At 33.7% G+C, this 15,937-nt stretch overlaps 2 protein-coding genes across 2 annotated transcripts; both read left to right on the top strand.

The window, feature by feature from the left end:
• Nucleotides 1-6,023: 6,023 nt before the first annotated feature.
• Nucleotides 6,024-10,122, top strand: LOC125775324 (helix-loop-helix protein 11-like; the record flags this gene model as incomplete). Its single annotated transcript, XM_049447239.1, is given in 1 exon segment — nucleotides 6,024-10,122. A coding segment is annotated over 1 exon segment (1,317 nt), but the record flags the coding sequence as incomplete, so codon positions are not given.
• Nucleotides 10,123-10,305: 183 nt separating this feature from the next.
• Nucleotides 10,306-15,519, top strand: LOC105229274 (A-kinase anchor protein 10, mitochondrial). The gene is made up of 3 exons (XM_011209445.4): nucleotides 10,306-12,076; nucleotides 12,135-12,353; nucleotides 12,431-15,519. The coding sequence occupies exons 1-3, from the start codon at nucleotides 12,034-12,036 to the stop codon at nucleotides 14,350-14,352; spliced, it is 2,184 nt and encodes a 727-aa protein (XP_011207747.2). The 5' UTR covers nucleotides 10,306-12,033; the 3' UTR covers nucleotides 14,353-15,519.
• Nucleotides 15,520-15,937: the final 418 nt, after the last annotated feature.

The following is a 15,937-nucleotide window of genomic DNA, read 5'->3' as shown; positions in this document are numbered from 1 at the left end:
GTTATGTGAGTTGGTTTCAAAATCTTTTGACAAGTCCAACGCAGTGCTCTCACAGGGGATTTCTGGTTGAGACCAGGAGCTTTCTCGGCGTTTATGCCTAGCCGTTTTCAGCTAATGGGCGAAGGTCGAGAGTTACACAGCCTCGAATATTTTCACTACTGTGGAAATAGGAGTTATCGGACAGCAGGCTCCCCAGGTTTTAGTAGTGTGAACACCATTCCGATTTTCCACACATTGGGTACGTGCGGGAGTGACATATTAAGGACCTTGCTGAGATAGCTTGCTCCCGTCGAGCCTAGGTGCTTTAACATCAACATACATATTTATTATGTCTGGATAGATGAATTTTGAGGTCTTTGCTTTGTTGATGACGCTCTGATCTCCTCCCTCGCACACTTCTTCGGACCTTAATTTTTAATCAAAGCTATCGCTTGCATAGACAGCCACAGTCACCGGGAATTCAATTCGTTTTGTAGACCTTACATATGTATGTACAAATATTTAAATTTCTTTACTTAAATAGTTTAGATGATGTAACATGTAACAGAGATATTTAGACACTTTTATATTACATATCTGTTTCTCGCACCTATGTGTATACATTTAAATTATTCTCCACCTTCGGCAAGGTAGCGGCAACCGTTAAAGAGAATACAACCAATAAATGGAAACTTTCACAATACGCAGATACATATGTATATGTATGTATGTATGTACATACATACGAGTATTGTATATGTAAGTTGTATTCATGGGACGGTTGCGAAAACAGCTGATCTGTCAACGATCGCTTGCATTCACATGCTATTTCCACTTGTACTTATAGGGACTTCCATAAGTACGTGTAGATAGTGTGGAGTACAAAAGATTGGATCTGTTTTCTAACCTCATACTATAAACAGTTAGTCAAGTTTCTGCAAATATAGCCAAAAAAGGACAGAAGAGAGTCTAAGAAGTAAATATCACAAACAAACAAATATCAACAGCTCTTTAACACATGTGTAAACGATCAATCTTCGGCACATTTGTTTTGTTTTCATTACTAAACTCATTGGAATTGGGTTTGACGGTAATATGTAGACATATTAATCTTTATATATATAAATCTTCTGACCGTGTGTTTGCCTTGAGATTGCTCCTAAACGGATGGGCCGATTTTGATGAAATTTTGTCTGTACGTTCAAGGAGATTCGGGAAAGGTTTATGTTTACAATTTGGTCCACTGGAAAATGTTTTTTAAATTATTTTTTCATTTTTAATCAATTTTTAATTTTGTAATGTTTGATCGATAGATGGCGCTACCATCGCAGTATCCAATATTCAAACCTTAAATTGGCGTAAACGTGTATGAAACAAAACGATGCCAAAGTAAAAGGCGATATCGTTGGATATATATCATTATGAGGAAAAGTCGGAAAATAGGACATTTCTAAAAAGTAAATTTTTTCCATACACATTTTTTTTTCAATTTTTGTTTATTTTGTTTTTCAATATTTTGATTTGTAAATTATTTGATTCGTTCAATTTCGGTCGCTTGCTTTTTTTTTCGTCTATTCAAAAGAAAAATTATTGAAAATTATTCAGTGAAAACTTTACGTGTGTTTCACACAAAGAGGTCAATTGCAGATTGAAATTTGTTACGAAGCCACCAAGAGGTCGACCTAATATCGGTCGGTGTTCTTTTTGCCAACAAAGTATGGCAGGCCAAGGCAAGGCAAGGCAAGAAGTACTCCCAGGATGCGGAGACATACGTTCGGAATTATAATTCGCGGTCAATCAGCAAGTGATCGTCACGATGTTACAGCACGACTTTTCCTACAACAGTTACGATGTTTGATTGTCTTTATCTTGAAGCAACGTATATGTGGTGCTGTTGGATGAGATGTACTTTGTTGAGTGGCAAAAACCTCTATTTTGCATGCACACATTCTTCTTTGGATGATGGTTACACCATAATATGATTCATGGACCTTGCGGACATTACAATCCCACTTCGGTTTGTATGTCTGACAATAAATGCACGAAACACTATTCACTCTGCTTTTCTTTCGGAAGCACAAACTAGAAATGGTAGATATCAACTCTATCGGCGTCGCTCACCAGATAACAGAACGTTCAGCATTCAACTTAGAAGAGTGAATATCGAAGTTGACAACACATGGATCGTACTGTATTCACCATTATTGTCTAATTCACATTCAAAACTCATATCAGTGTTTAGTATTGCAGTTTGGTGAAATCGATAAAATACGTTTGGAAATACGTGACCAAAGGAAGCACAACTTTCGTCAGTGATCCATTTGCAAGGACATTCGGAAATACTTTGATATTATAATTGGGATGCATCGTCGAAGAAATAGTTACGCAGAAAGCAAGGCCAACCAGTAGATTGACATCCAGGTGTCTTATTAACTAATGCATTAGGACGAATTTACACAATCCACCCGAAAAACAACGATTGTTTCTACCTTCGGTTGCTATTGATTAAGGTACGCGGTTCAACTTTATTTGAGTCATTGTTTACTGTGAATGGTATATGGGAATATGTGAAAGTTTTGGAGAAGTAAGCCAGCAATTACAAATGCTGGAACACGTTAATCACTGGAATGAAAATGAAGTTCGCATACTTTTCGATATAAAGATTGTCAAAGACATTTTACATCGTCTTCGCTAAAAATTGGAAATGGTACAATAACGGTTGATACTTCCGGTGGTTCGATATCAATTCCATCTTCCCTTTATCAATTCACGAAAGATGAACTCATCACGAATGTTCGGACATTGGCCAAATTATCGTAACTACGATTCCTTAAGTGCACGCGCAATGTTAGCTGCCAAAAATACCGATGTTGATGACTTAAACTGGAAGATTCAAAGTCAAATTCCGGGAGACTTGCGTTCATACAAATCAATCGATCATCTTGACAATGACGACGACGCCGTCAATTATCCAGTGAAATTTCTAAATTCTTTGGAGAGGCTTGGTATGCCATCGCATCCTGTGCGTCTCAAAGTTGGACCTGTCATTATTATGTTTCGCAATCTTCATGCACCGAAACTGTGTAATGAAACCCGACTGATTGTGAAGCACCCATCGAAAACAAGGGCGCAGAATGCTTGATTGTACGAATTCCTTTGAGTTCTAACGATTTGCCATTTCAGCTCAAATGTATTCCGTTTCCAGTGAAAATTGAATTTGAGATGACGATCAACAGGATAGTCGCATAGTGGGTGACATAAATTTGAAAATGCTATGTTTTTCACACGGCCAGATATAAGTGGCGTGCACACGAGTTGGAAAACCATCTTCTCTGTACATTAACGCACCGGGACAGAAACCAAAAAATGTTGTTTATCAAGCTGCGTTACATTGAAAAAAATGTAGAAAAATCTCAATTAAATGATATCAACACAATATGAATTTTCATTTCAAATTTCTTTTCATTTCAAAGCATATAATTTCACGCAGGACAACGGCTGCGGGGTCAGCTAGTTATATTTATAAAATGTAATTATTGAAACTTTACGTTGGTTTTGTTTAGTGAATTATTTCAAATATTAGCAATAATTGGTGTATGTGTGTCTTCATTCCAAGCACATGACATCCTCTACACCTACTTCTAACGAAAAATGTGAAGTATTCTTATCATTGTCCTATGCATATACTTATGCATGTGTACATATGTTTGTGTTTACCAGCACTGTGACGTTTAAAGTTTGATCTAAGCTGATCAGCTGAAACGAATTGACCAATGCTGTAGTTTTGTTTGCAATCAAAAACCATGTGGCGCAGATAAAGTCAGTGGCGGTGGCCCAGCCCTAAAACCACATACATTCGTATTTCCAATTGTTTGTGTTTGGATTCATGTATGAGTGCGCGCCACTCATTCTCTCAGCTGTTTTTACAGCGCCGGCAAGTTGTGAAACAGCTGCTAGTTAGCATTGCGGTTGTCTGACTCATTGATTGTAGCTTTTTGCGTCGTGCCTTAAATTTATTCTCTTTGATGGATATTCACACACGAGCCTATAAAAAGAAATGTTTTTAAAAACAGAGCATGCTGTCAAGGCGAAATCATTGAAAGTGGTAGCAAAAACTTAAAAGTACGCCAGCAAATTGTACCATGGTTACCCATAATCAAAGTAAAATCTTAGCAAAACAAATACTGCAGGTATGTGTCACACCATCGAAATGAATAAAACAAATTAAAATCAGCTGATCTGAAGCTATAGCCTCCATACATGTATATGTACATATGCAAGTACATTTATACATACATACTTATGTAAGTATATACATATGTATATGATTGCTAATCATTTGTAGTCAACAAAATTGAAAATCAGTGCCCTGGTTATTTATACTTAAAACTATTTATGCGAAGAAAATTAGTTCTTAATTTCTTTATTTTGTTCCGAATATGTAATACGTTTTCTATATACATATGTATGTACATACATAACTGATGTTAATCACGTAGGCCATTGGTCGCGTCGGCGAGAAATTACGCGCGTTTTGCTCTGTTTGTATTGTAACCATAGTCTATAACTATAGGAAATTAAATGTATTTTATCAACAGATGTTAAAGCTTAAAAAATTGCTATTTATATTATTATTATTTTTTTATTTATACATTTTTTTTACTAACGACGATTTTCTGGAGAGTAAATATATTCCTGCATCAACCTTTTACATACATACATATATGTATATGTATGTAAGTATATGGATTGGATTGTGCCTAAAATGAGTGGATGTCGTCAATGCCACCCACAATCGTAAAGAAAAGTAATTGACTAGCCCCCTCCATCAGCTGCTCCCAGCAGCATTCAACACGACATACACCGTGTATGAATATACGTATGTATGCATGTACATATTAACAAATAAGAGTACTGATTGCCAGCTGTTCAATCGCTCATTTGCTGTTTTTACATGTGGTTCTGGTGTGGACTTCCGTTTCTATTCATCTTCCACTTCCAGTATTTCTAACGAAACGGGAATCGAAACATTAAATTTCTCAGAGATTAATTGGGAGAGACAGAAAGAGAGAAAGAGGGAGAAAATTCGCTTATGTGCTCTTTGGTAAATTTGCTTGGTACTTTGTGACGAAAAATTTTTTACGAGACGGCGGCAAAAAAAGTACAGTCATCACAAAAACGTAAGCCGTCGCGTAGTCGTGGCTATGATATCGTTACGGCTAAGAAGGCAAAATGCAGCGTTGCATGCACATCCATATGTATGCATACTATCCAAACGAGGCGTATGCAACAAAACAACAAAGGCCGGATAACAACAATTTTATAAGAGCAGAGTAATCGTTATTCCCGCATTTCGCTACATGCTCATTGGCAGGTCAACTAACTAGTCGATCGACAGCACTATTTTGTTTTTGTTTACATTGCAGTTATTTTTGTTCGCATGCATAGTGCTTTAGTGTGGGTAGGCCTCCATCGTTGATGTTTACCTTTTTTCAGCTGACTAAATCAGCTGCAGATAATGCACACATACGCACATTGTATATGTATGTATGTATGTGTATTCGCAATTCGTTTTGTTTTGGCCAATTGGCTGGTTAAAGGTATAACAGTTACACATGCAAATTTTAATAATAGCTGTTCACATATGCATGTATGTAGATACGTACATATGTACACATGTAGATACATATATATGTATGTATCTATTGTATTTTTTGTTTGTTTGTTTTCAAATCAGAATTTTCGCAACCACCGGCTTTTTGATATTTGATTTTAAGCAATTTGACCATCATTAAGAAGGATATACATACGTTTTTCTTGATCTTCTACATATTTATTGAAACTTTTGTTCGTTCCTGCATTATTCACAGTATTTATCGCTTAATCCGTTTTTGATATTAGCAAACTAGCATTACAACTTCAAGATTGGTACAACCATTACATCACAGTATCTATCTTCTTTCTTTTATGTATATACATACATACATACTTATGTAGCTTGTCCCAATCTGTATAATCTATAATATTATCCTTTTTTATTGCAGGCAGCGATCTTACAACAAACTTCCCAATATATATACGAACTAGAAAATCAGAAAACACAACTTTTGAACCAAAATAGTCAATTAAAGCGACAGCTTGGTTTACATGAGTCAAATACGGCGGGTGCGTCATCTGGGGCCGGAGAAGTGTCTACCCCTGGCAGTAGTGAAACATTGAACAGTGGTAATGTTGCCATAAAAAAGCGCAAACTCACTGATAACATAATAAACCTTCAGACGATAAGTGACTCTTCCGATGAAGGTTTGGGTTCAATGTCACCAGAACCAACTACACTTCTGAATGCAGGTGGTGGTAATGTCAATGCGAAGAGTCAAGTGATTATTGCACATAATGTTGCCACCTCCAAAGAACTAAGCGAAATGAAAAAGCAACTGGAAAAAGAACGTCGAATGCGCACCATGTTAGAGGAAGAACTGCAAATGATAAAGCGGCAATTATATTCAGTGGCAACAGCGCCTGCAGCTTCCACATCCACATACATTCCACGTGAAGTAATCGAGCACACAGACAATTTGGTACGCGAATCTATAGAGGAACTGCCATCTGGAGCCGTGTCGTACGTTGAAATTGATGAAATGACCGGTCAACGGCAGGTTGTTGTTTGTTCGAGTATTGAAGAGTTGGAGAGCGAGGCTGCAGCTGCAGCAGCAGAAATTATCACTGAAGACAATGTACAGGAAGAGGTTATCCTTTCATCGACTTCATCCACCGAATCTGAACAAGAAGTTAATGCGATTGCCAAGGCTTATGCTGAGGGTTCGTCACCGTCAGCAGCTGTTCTTCAGCCAATACTTCAGGCTGCCATCAAGGCAACGCCAAAAGTGGAAGTGGAACGTATACAGGAGATAATTAAAGTAAAAACAGAGAAAATTGACCAACCAAGTGGTTTAACACGTTCGAGGCAAAATCTAGAAACTATTGTCGAGGCAATAAGACATCTTGAAGGTGATCATTTATTTGCTGACGGTAGTGAACAAAAGTTACAACAAAATCAGCAAAATCAAAGAGCACAGGAAGCTCCTCTGGCGCTGACAACAAAAGTTCAAAGAGCCACGTTGGCAGAATTGAGTCCTTACCTGCAAATTAAAGGCAGTAAACAAGTAACTATTGTGCAGCAACCAAATCAACAAAAAGAGAGTGGTGGAAATATCATGCCCACCGCCATTTACAAAGTGCAAACAACGGCAGCGGGAGCGAGTAATATAGGCACAGGCCAAGGTGCTCAACAGGTAACAATCACAACGACGGCATTAAAGCAGGTCCGGCCAGGTGTCATTGTTGCCAAGCAGCTGTCTTGATTGCATTCAACAGCAAAAGCGTCTCAGACCGCTAATACAAAAACTAGAGTTATAGAAGTGAATGGAAGTTCAGCTAACGCGTCACGAGAGGCAGGAGATTTAGCAGTGTCCAATGCAGTAGCAACTGATGGTTTCCTGAGGAAAAATTTATTTAAAGAAAAAAGGTCACAATTGGAATCGTCGGCGAAGGTTGCAACCAATCTAGTCACCAGACTAGTGGGACTGAGCGTTAGACGGAAACTATTAAATCAAAAGTCCAAAATCGTTGCAAATGAAAACTTGACCAAACCTTTAAAAATAAATTTAACAGTTGATAAAAAATTCGCCAGCAACAAATATATCCATAACACTGCTAAGATAATTTCACATCCATTAAAACCGGAATCTTTAGAAAAATGTACAAAGACTGCTCATAATACCAAAATTGCCATTGCACCAACAAAGGCTACAAATAAACTCTCCACTATTCATGTTTTGCCAACAGCTGGTCCAGCGGCAAAATCTGGAAAATGTATTCGTTATTTAACCTCTTCAAATGGGAACTCTGCTGCTGTCAATGTAAAAGCAACTGCAACTACTCCTACACTAATTACAAATGCTACTAATGCTACTACTACTACTTTAAATATAAAATAGTAATAGAATAATAATTGTAATAGTAATATTAGTTCTTGTAATATTTGACTTAAGGTGATGAAACGTCAGCAAGCAAAATCTTATTGCTACCAAAATTGCTAATGGTAATAAATGCTAAAAAACTACAAAAATTCATAAATAATATACGAGTAAATGCATATGCAAGAACAAATACCTACCCAAAATCTAACAAAGATACAGGGAATAAAAGAAATTGATTAGTCGTTCGTGCGAAACGTTTTATTAGTCAATAAACATAATTATATATTATAAAGAACAATATTAATGAAGGATATATTAATACTTATAAGCATATGTATGTACATATATACCTTTATAACTACATACATAGTACTATTCGAACGAAAAACAAAATATTAGTTTATTGTGTTTGAATTTAAACCAAACTTAAATTATACTTCGCTTAGCTATGTATAGTCACGAATCGCGATTGATTTCCTAATAACATTCAAAACAAACTTCAACATGAATGCCATCGTAATTTCCTTCTGAAACGTTCAATCGCAGCATTTCAATGCTTGCAGCTACTTTACGTCTTTTCATGCATTCATAATTTGTCAACGAAATTCGTCTGCCAGATCTTTAATGTAGTTTATGCAAATAGACTTTCAATGTTTCACAATACATAATGTATATATTTGTTTTAAGTGAATTTATCGACAAATTTAAGACTTTTATAAATGAAGGTTGTTCGCAGAAGTTAAACTAAGTTTAATTTCATATTATGACAGCCTTATTAGAGATTTGTTAGATGTCATATGACTTTATAAACTTGTTTAGGGTAAAATTTAACTCAGAAAATATGACTTAGAAAAATTTGTATTTAGATAAATTATTATATCAACAATTCAAAAATTTCTAATGTAATATGTGGGTGTGTGAGTAATGAAATTTAAGAAATTGATCGAAAAATTTCACAATTACGTATTACATAGTGATTTTTAAAAATAAAGAATGAGTTAAAATGAAACACATTTTTAGTTAAATTTTGGTGATGGTTTTGGGCTTACAATTTCTTCATTACTTATACAATAGCATTGCTTATGAAAAATAATGGAAATCAAATCAAATATGTATTCGGATTTACAATCTTTGTTGTGTTGTGACGAAGCCTTTAGAAAGTCTCTTTGTGTCAACTACATACCACTAGCAACTACACCATTTAAAAGTACACACCAAATCGATTCATTTTGACTGTATCTTACATAATACAAGCAATAAACAATAATGACTAAATACAAATTATATTAAAGTACAAAAAATAGCTACATATGTATACAAAATGAATAGCATTTGCATTCACGATACGTTAAATTGACAGTTTTGTTCAAAAAACCTTTTATTTAAATTATATTGAAGGTATAAAGGCCACAACTGATCATTTTATAACCATATGGTGGGTGTACACATAAAAAATATGCTATTGATTTTATGATACAAAATCTTAATTTAGTAGTAAGCGCTCAGTACCATCGCATTAGTTAAGTTACCGCATGTGTGTATCCGCTTCAATCTAATACCCGACGTATAAAGTTTACAACTAGTTATTGTAAAATCTTATGACAAAAGAAATTTCGTCGATAATAGTAATTATTTAACTGATAGTTACCCTAGCTGCATCCTTGCTTCACCTTGGTTTGACCATTCAAAATGTCCTTTGAAATACAAATACGGAACCATTATCAGAGGATACAAAATAGAAACTAATATACATAAAGATGTTAGACATTGCAAAATGTGAAAGGATATGTAGAGATAAATGTTATATATGCCTTTAAATTTAAGCTAATTGATTTTCGTTTATCTTTATGTTTTGTTGACTGTTTGTATGAAAATAATTATCAAAATTTAAAAGCAAACATAAAAGTAATGTGCGTATGGATATATATTTCTTCCTATACAAAAAGAAGTATATACAAGCATACATATTATATAGGGTTTATGTAAGATTTATGTGTGTAATTTTATGCTAATTTTTTAGCTTGAAGCGAAAGTATGAAAAATAAATGAATTATTTTATTTTCTTCACACGTATATTTTTTTATCCATTTTGTGTGCCTACAAAAACAAGAGAACTTTATTTCAATTTTATTTAAGGAATTAAATAAATACTTTTTGAAAATTATTTGTTGTTTGACTATTATGTTTTCACCGATTTATTTTTTTTTTTACAAGAAAGTTGTATTTCTGCCTAATTTCCATTCGCATACATATGTACATAGCTAACGATTGACATCTGAAGATGGTCAAGAGGAAAATTGAATTGTTTAATAATTATGTTTTTAAATGCACATTTTTATTTGATTGTGAAAAATATAAGTGCTCGGCCGTGTTAGCGCAGCCTAATCGAATAAAATTATAACTAAAATATCTATTTACTTACATACATACATACGCCCAAGCACAGCCCGCTTCAAAGTGCATACATCCTTATGCGCTTAAATATTTGCATATTAAGCTATATAATCAATCGCAGCAGCAAACACAATAAAAGAAAATCGCTTCGACTATTTCAAGTAGCATATATGAATACATAATACTTCTACTTGTACATAAACATATGCCAGCATTATTTAATTATGAAATGCAGAGATTCATTAGTGTCCGATTATGTTGTACATATAAATACATAAGTACATTTGTATATCACGAATAAAAAATTTATATGTACACAAGTAGAAACATATATATATATAAATAACGTTTTTAGCAATCCTCATGCAACTTCCTAACCTACATACATGCATTCATATATACATACATACATAAGCCTAATACATATAATGACTGTAAAGCGAACACAGTGCAACACCGTTATATTACTAGTTGCATTTTTCGAACTACATCCATACATACATATGTAAAACATATTTAAATTAAGTTGAAATGAGTAACATAAATACTAAATTATCTTTAAAATTTAAATGCAAGATAATGAGTACGTTGAAATAAATTTACATAATTGATAAATAGTTTAAATAAAATATATATACATACTTAATAAATAAAAAATAGAACTTCATTACTTTACTATAGACAAATGTATAATAGCCCTGACAGACGACAGCGCTAATATGCTTTAGCGGGCTTAATTTACATTTGCTTGCGCATTTGACCCATGTTAATGCAAGTTTGTAATGCACAAGAATTCCGTACATTTGGTTGAATTTACTAAATTTGAGTAGGCAACACTGTTCAAAAATGGCCGATTTTTGCTATTTTTTGACAGATGTCGCACGGTTGCTATCCATTTTTCCAATATTCTTAACTTTTTAGCACACTTTTTCCGCATTACAATCAATTATTGCTTTAATTTCACTCTATTATCATTTAACGTAGATAATAAACGAATTTTTCCATTAAATTTATATTGATTTTCCAAAATTACCAAAATTTCTATTAATAATTTTTCTTATTCATTTTTATTTCACTTTTTTTTTAATAAATAAACAAGTTTCACTATCAGCTGTCTAAATGCACAAGCCTGCCGTCTGTCACCATAAAACTTCAATGCGCATTAGCGTCGCTTAAAGTTTAAACAAATTTCTTTAAATGTTAATAAAGTTTACAGGTTAGAGCCTCGCTCGTCCCTTTTTTACGAGCAGGAATAATTATTATTTGTTAATTTTGTGTTAATTCTTTCTATGTATTGGAGTTAAGGATAGTCGAGCTACTTGGCAATATTAAAGAACAGTAATAAGCAAGCAACTTTTCATTAAAATCGTAAATCCATGCCACCTAAAATCGTCCTGTTCAAAAATGTCCTCCTTTAACGTCCATAATTGTTTTTTTTTAATAAATAAATTTCACTATCTAGACCTCATATTATGAACGGTTTCTCTCTGTACATCTCTTTCTCATTATTTTTGTTGAATACTCTTGAATGAATGAAATTGGTTGTCGTTTGAGGTGATGAAAACAAACTTGGAGAAATTTATACAAAAGAAAAAGGCAGTGGAAATTACAGATGATTACAAGATTCGCAGACAAAAAACGAGTTAAAAATTCCGATTAATTGAATGATGAATAGATATAGATGGAGCATTTTAAAATGCTGAAATATTTTAAGAAACGAAAAGGTAGCATAAAAATGCATCCTTAATAATAGTTTTTCATTAAGTATTACCAATTTTATAGGATTGCGCCGCCAAGCAGTGGGGACAGATGTCCCTTTTGGAAAATCATGTGGCGATCTAACAGAAAGTGGATTAGGCCACAGTGATTCCGAAAATAAACGGCACTCATTACATTCATCTTCTAGTTTTTGCGACGAAATATTATCACAAATAGGTGCAGAAGTCGATGCAAATGACGGAATTGAAATTTCTTGGGGAAGCAGTATGATTTCAAATGATGGTAAATATATGTAAATATGAATATAAATTATGACAGATATAAAAATTATATTTCTATACGTGTATTTGCCCTCGCAGATATTTTTCAATATAAATCTCGTCTGGCGATGTCAATTTCGTCAATAGTAAGTGATCCAAATTGTCTAACCTATTTTGTACAATTTTTGGACACCATGAATGCACTCCCTTTCTTAAAATTTTACCTCGATACTGAAAATTTTAAAACTGCTGCACTTGGTCACTTAAATGCAGAACAACAAAGTGATGAGCGAGGAGCATTAGGAAGTAAGAAAGTGTTGCAGAAATATAAGGACATTAAAACACCGTCTCGAATAGATTTAGGAAATAAGGAAGAAATAAACGCTACGTGTACTCAAGATGATGATAAAGTACCTGAATTGAAAAGCTTTTTCGATTTATCTATGCGCCAGCCGCTCACAGATGATGAAAAAAGTAAAATCTATGCCGAAACTAATAAGCAAATATATCAATGTGCAGAAAACACGCTTACAATTAATAAAAATAGTAATCGTACAAAAAATTTGAAGGAGAAAAATTCCGATTGCTTATGTGAAGGCGGTGAAAAAAAGCTGTGCTCTGATGTATCCAGTGCTTCAAGTGGTACTCAAAAATGTATAAACCCCGCTAGTGTCAATGATGCAATTGCAATATATCAAAAATATTTAATTGCGGACGCAAATCAGTTTATCTCATTACCTGTCGATATTTTGTCTGGCATATCTTTAATTGTATGTCAACGAGCTGAAATTAAAAAAGAAGCTTCTTCACCAAATCAATCAAAAATTGAATCCACGCCTACTATTTCGGCAACTTGCTTCGTTGAAGCACAACGTTATGTTTTGGATCATTTAGAAAGAGTGTATTTAAATGAATTTTTGCAGAGCTCTTTTTACGCCAAATACAGTGTTGAATTGATAGAAAATGGTAACCCGGAGTTGTCCATATATGATATTCTTTATAGCGAAGCTACATTGTTCTTCTTCATGGAATTTCTTGAACAACACAATGAACGTGAATGCCTTGACTTCTGGACATCAGCCATAAATTATCGCAAAAGTTACATAGTTGCCGACAGAGATACCGAAAATGCCACTGTTGTGATAAAAGATAAATCAAACATTCCAAGCACTGGTCAGTTAGAAGCTCAGGGCGACGCGATGATAATCTATGAAAAATTTTTCTCGCTGCAATCCGAGGATCGTTTTTGGTTATCAGATCGGCTCCGAAGTCAAGTTGAAGAACGTATTTGCGCTGCTGATCAAGTGGCGTATTGTTTTGATTTAGCTCTACAGTTGGTGGCGGTATATTTGGAGCGTAAATATTTTCAAGACTTCCTAAAATCGCAACTATTTCAGAACTACTTAAATGAACTTAAGTTCAAAATACGTGAAATGAATGTTTCAGCAAGAACAACGGATGACGATAAAGTAACGTCTTCTGCTGCAGCTGGTGGTCGTTTTAGTAAAGCACTACATCGAAAAACACTTTCAGATTGTAGTGATGGAAGCAGACGTGAAGTTTTCAGACACAATACTTTATTGGCGATGGACGGTAACAAATTGCCACAAACAAGAATAAAAAGTATTCAACATGCGACTGGTTCTGCTTTGCATATTGATGCACGTCATTTAATAAATCCAAACTTATTATGGCGTCGATCGCAATCAGTAGATGGAGTAGCTCTTAAATTTGGTCACATTAACGAATTGGGTCGTTATGAACGTGATTTCGAGGCAATTGATGATGTTGGAGGTGAAGCGGCGAGTGGTAGTAAACCAAATTGGCCACTAAGACTGAGTGGCAACAGAATTAAAAACGCGATGAGAAAATTGGTCCATTTGCCAGAAGAAAAGGTTCAAGAAGAAATTGCATGGCAAGTTGCAGAAATGATAATTAAGGATGTGACAAGTATAACTCTAGGACACGATGCAATAAATTCCACTCCAGCTTATAACAACAAGAACGAAGACAAATTCTAGAGCATTGTATTTACTTTGCGCACTTTAAGTTCACTTACTTTAGAGAAATATTAGGAGTTCTTACTTGCACTTTTAAGTGCTTATTAAATCTCGATTAATGATTGGCTAGTCAAAATTTGTAAAGGGAATATCTCACAGAGTATGTTGTCAGTCAATAAAAATTGGTAGAGACACTATGTTCGTAAGTGTATATATGAATTACATGAGCTTATGTTTCAATAATTCAGAAGATCATAAAAATTTAACGTAATGTAACAGTAAAAATTCAGTTGGAACAACATGTATAAGTATATGTTATGTTGAACATATGTACGTATAAGATTTGATAAAGTAAAGTTAATCTGAAATATTTGTGGAATGTAAAGAGCAAAATGACATTTTATAGTTTATATAATTTAAAGTTATAAATTAGGCTGTTTTTCATATTTATACCAAGCCAATAATATACTCATGTTTTTATTGTATTAATTTTTTATTTATATCAGTAAAAATTTGTAATTTTCTGAACTACAAAGTGCATAATTAGTATATGACTTAGCCATAAAAACCATGCAATAAATATAGTTATTATGATTTTTGTTGTAATCGCACAAAACAATCAACCGGTTATAAAATCAGGAATTACCGATTTCATAGCAAAACTGTTGTCTCAAATAAATGATTGATCAATTGTAGCTATTAAAATTTTTATTATTATTATAATATTTTTTTTTTTTTATAAATATATTCGAAAAAAATAGTCGACAAAATTCAACATTGAAAGATTTTTACTTTGGATAATTACTTTGTATCTCATGGGAATTGTATAACCTCTAGTTTCTTCAAAAATTATTTTCCCAAAAATTTTAAATCGACATAACGAGTAATTTAAACTATCCTACAAAAATACCTCAACAAGCGTTGTGGTTTAGGTTTGGCCAAGACATATTTTACCTACATACATACATACATGCATATAACATAATATTTTGTTACTAACATATTTGCAGTGCTTTAAAACTAATTGTAATCCCGCAAGAGAAGAGGCTGTATGGCTGAGCTTTAAAATTTTTCTGATAAATATGAAGACATATAGAACGTAAGCTATCTTCAATTTAAGCACAATTGAAATGTAATAAAAAAATAAAAAAACAACAAAAATTATTTTGATATGCATATACATCAATATCGAAAAAAACTGGAATAAACTAAGAAAAATCGAGATATGGCCTGAGAATTGTTTCAAGACATTTAAAACACTAAAAGTGGAGGGCTCTAATACATACTAAAATATAAACGGAACGGACTAAAAGTTACACGGAATGTATATAGCGTTTCAATTTGATTTTCATAGTATACTTATTATTGTCTGTATGTAGTACTAGAGGACCCGTCCACGCTTCACTGTGGCTGATACATAGATAATACTACTACTACCATCTATATGATTTCTATTAGTTGGATTATAACTATTAGTTAATGAGATATAGCATTTTTCTGAAGCAACTTGTGTTAGTTTAAAAAAATCGATCATAAAGCATTTCATGTGTCAATAAAGCATTGTTTTTTTGTGAAAAATACTGTTGAATTTGGGCTCAGGGAAATC

Source organism: Bactrocera dorsalis, chromosome 1 (genome assembly GCF_023373825.1).
Source record: "Bactrocera dorsalis isolate Fly_Bdor chromosome 1, ASM2337382v1, whole genome shotgun sequence".
NCBI lineage: Eukaryota > Metazoa > Arthropoda > Insecta > Diptera > Tephritidae > Bactrocera > Bactrocera dorsalis.
This window is presented reverse-complemented; position numbering and strand designations above follow the sequence as displayed.

What these genes read in the sequence shown, in the direction of transcription:
- LOC105229274 (XM_011209445.4), top strand. Translation starts at nt 12,034, where the DNA reads ATGGAGCATTTTAAAATGCTGAAATATTTTAAGAAACGAAAAG. An exon ending in ATATTTTAAGAAACGAAAAG is followed by an intron (nt 12,077 to 12,134) that starts GTAGCATAAAAA and finishes CCAATTTTATAG; the next exon opens with GATTGCGCCGCCAAGCAGTG. An exon ending in CAGTATGATTTCAAATGATG is followed by an intron (nt 12,354 to 12,430) that starts GTAAATATATGT and finishes TTGCCCTCGCAG; the next exon opens with ATATTTTTCAATATAAATCT.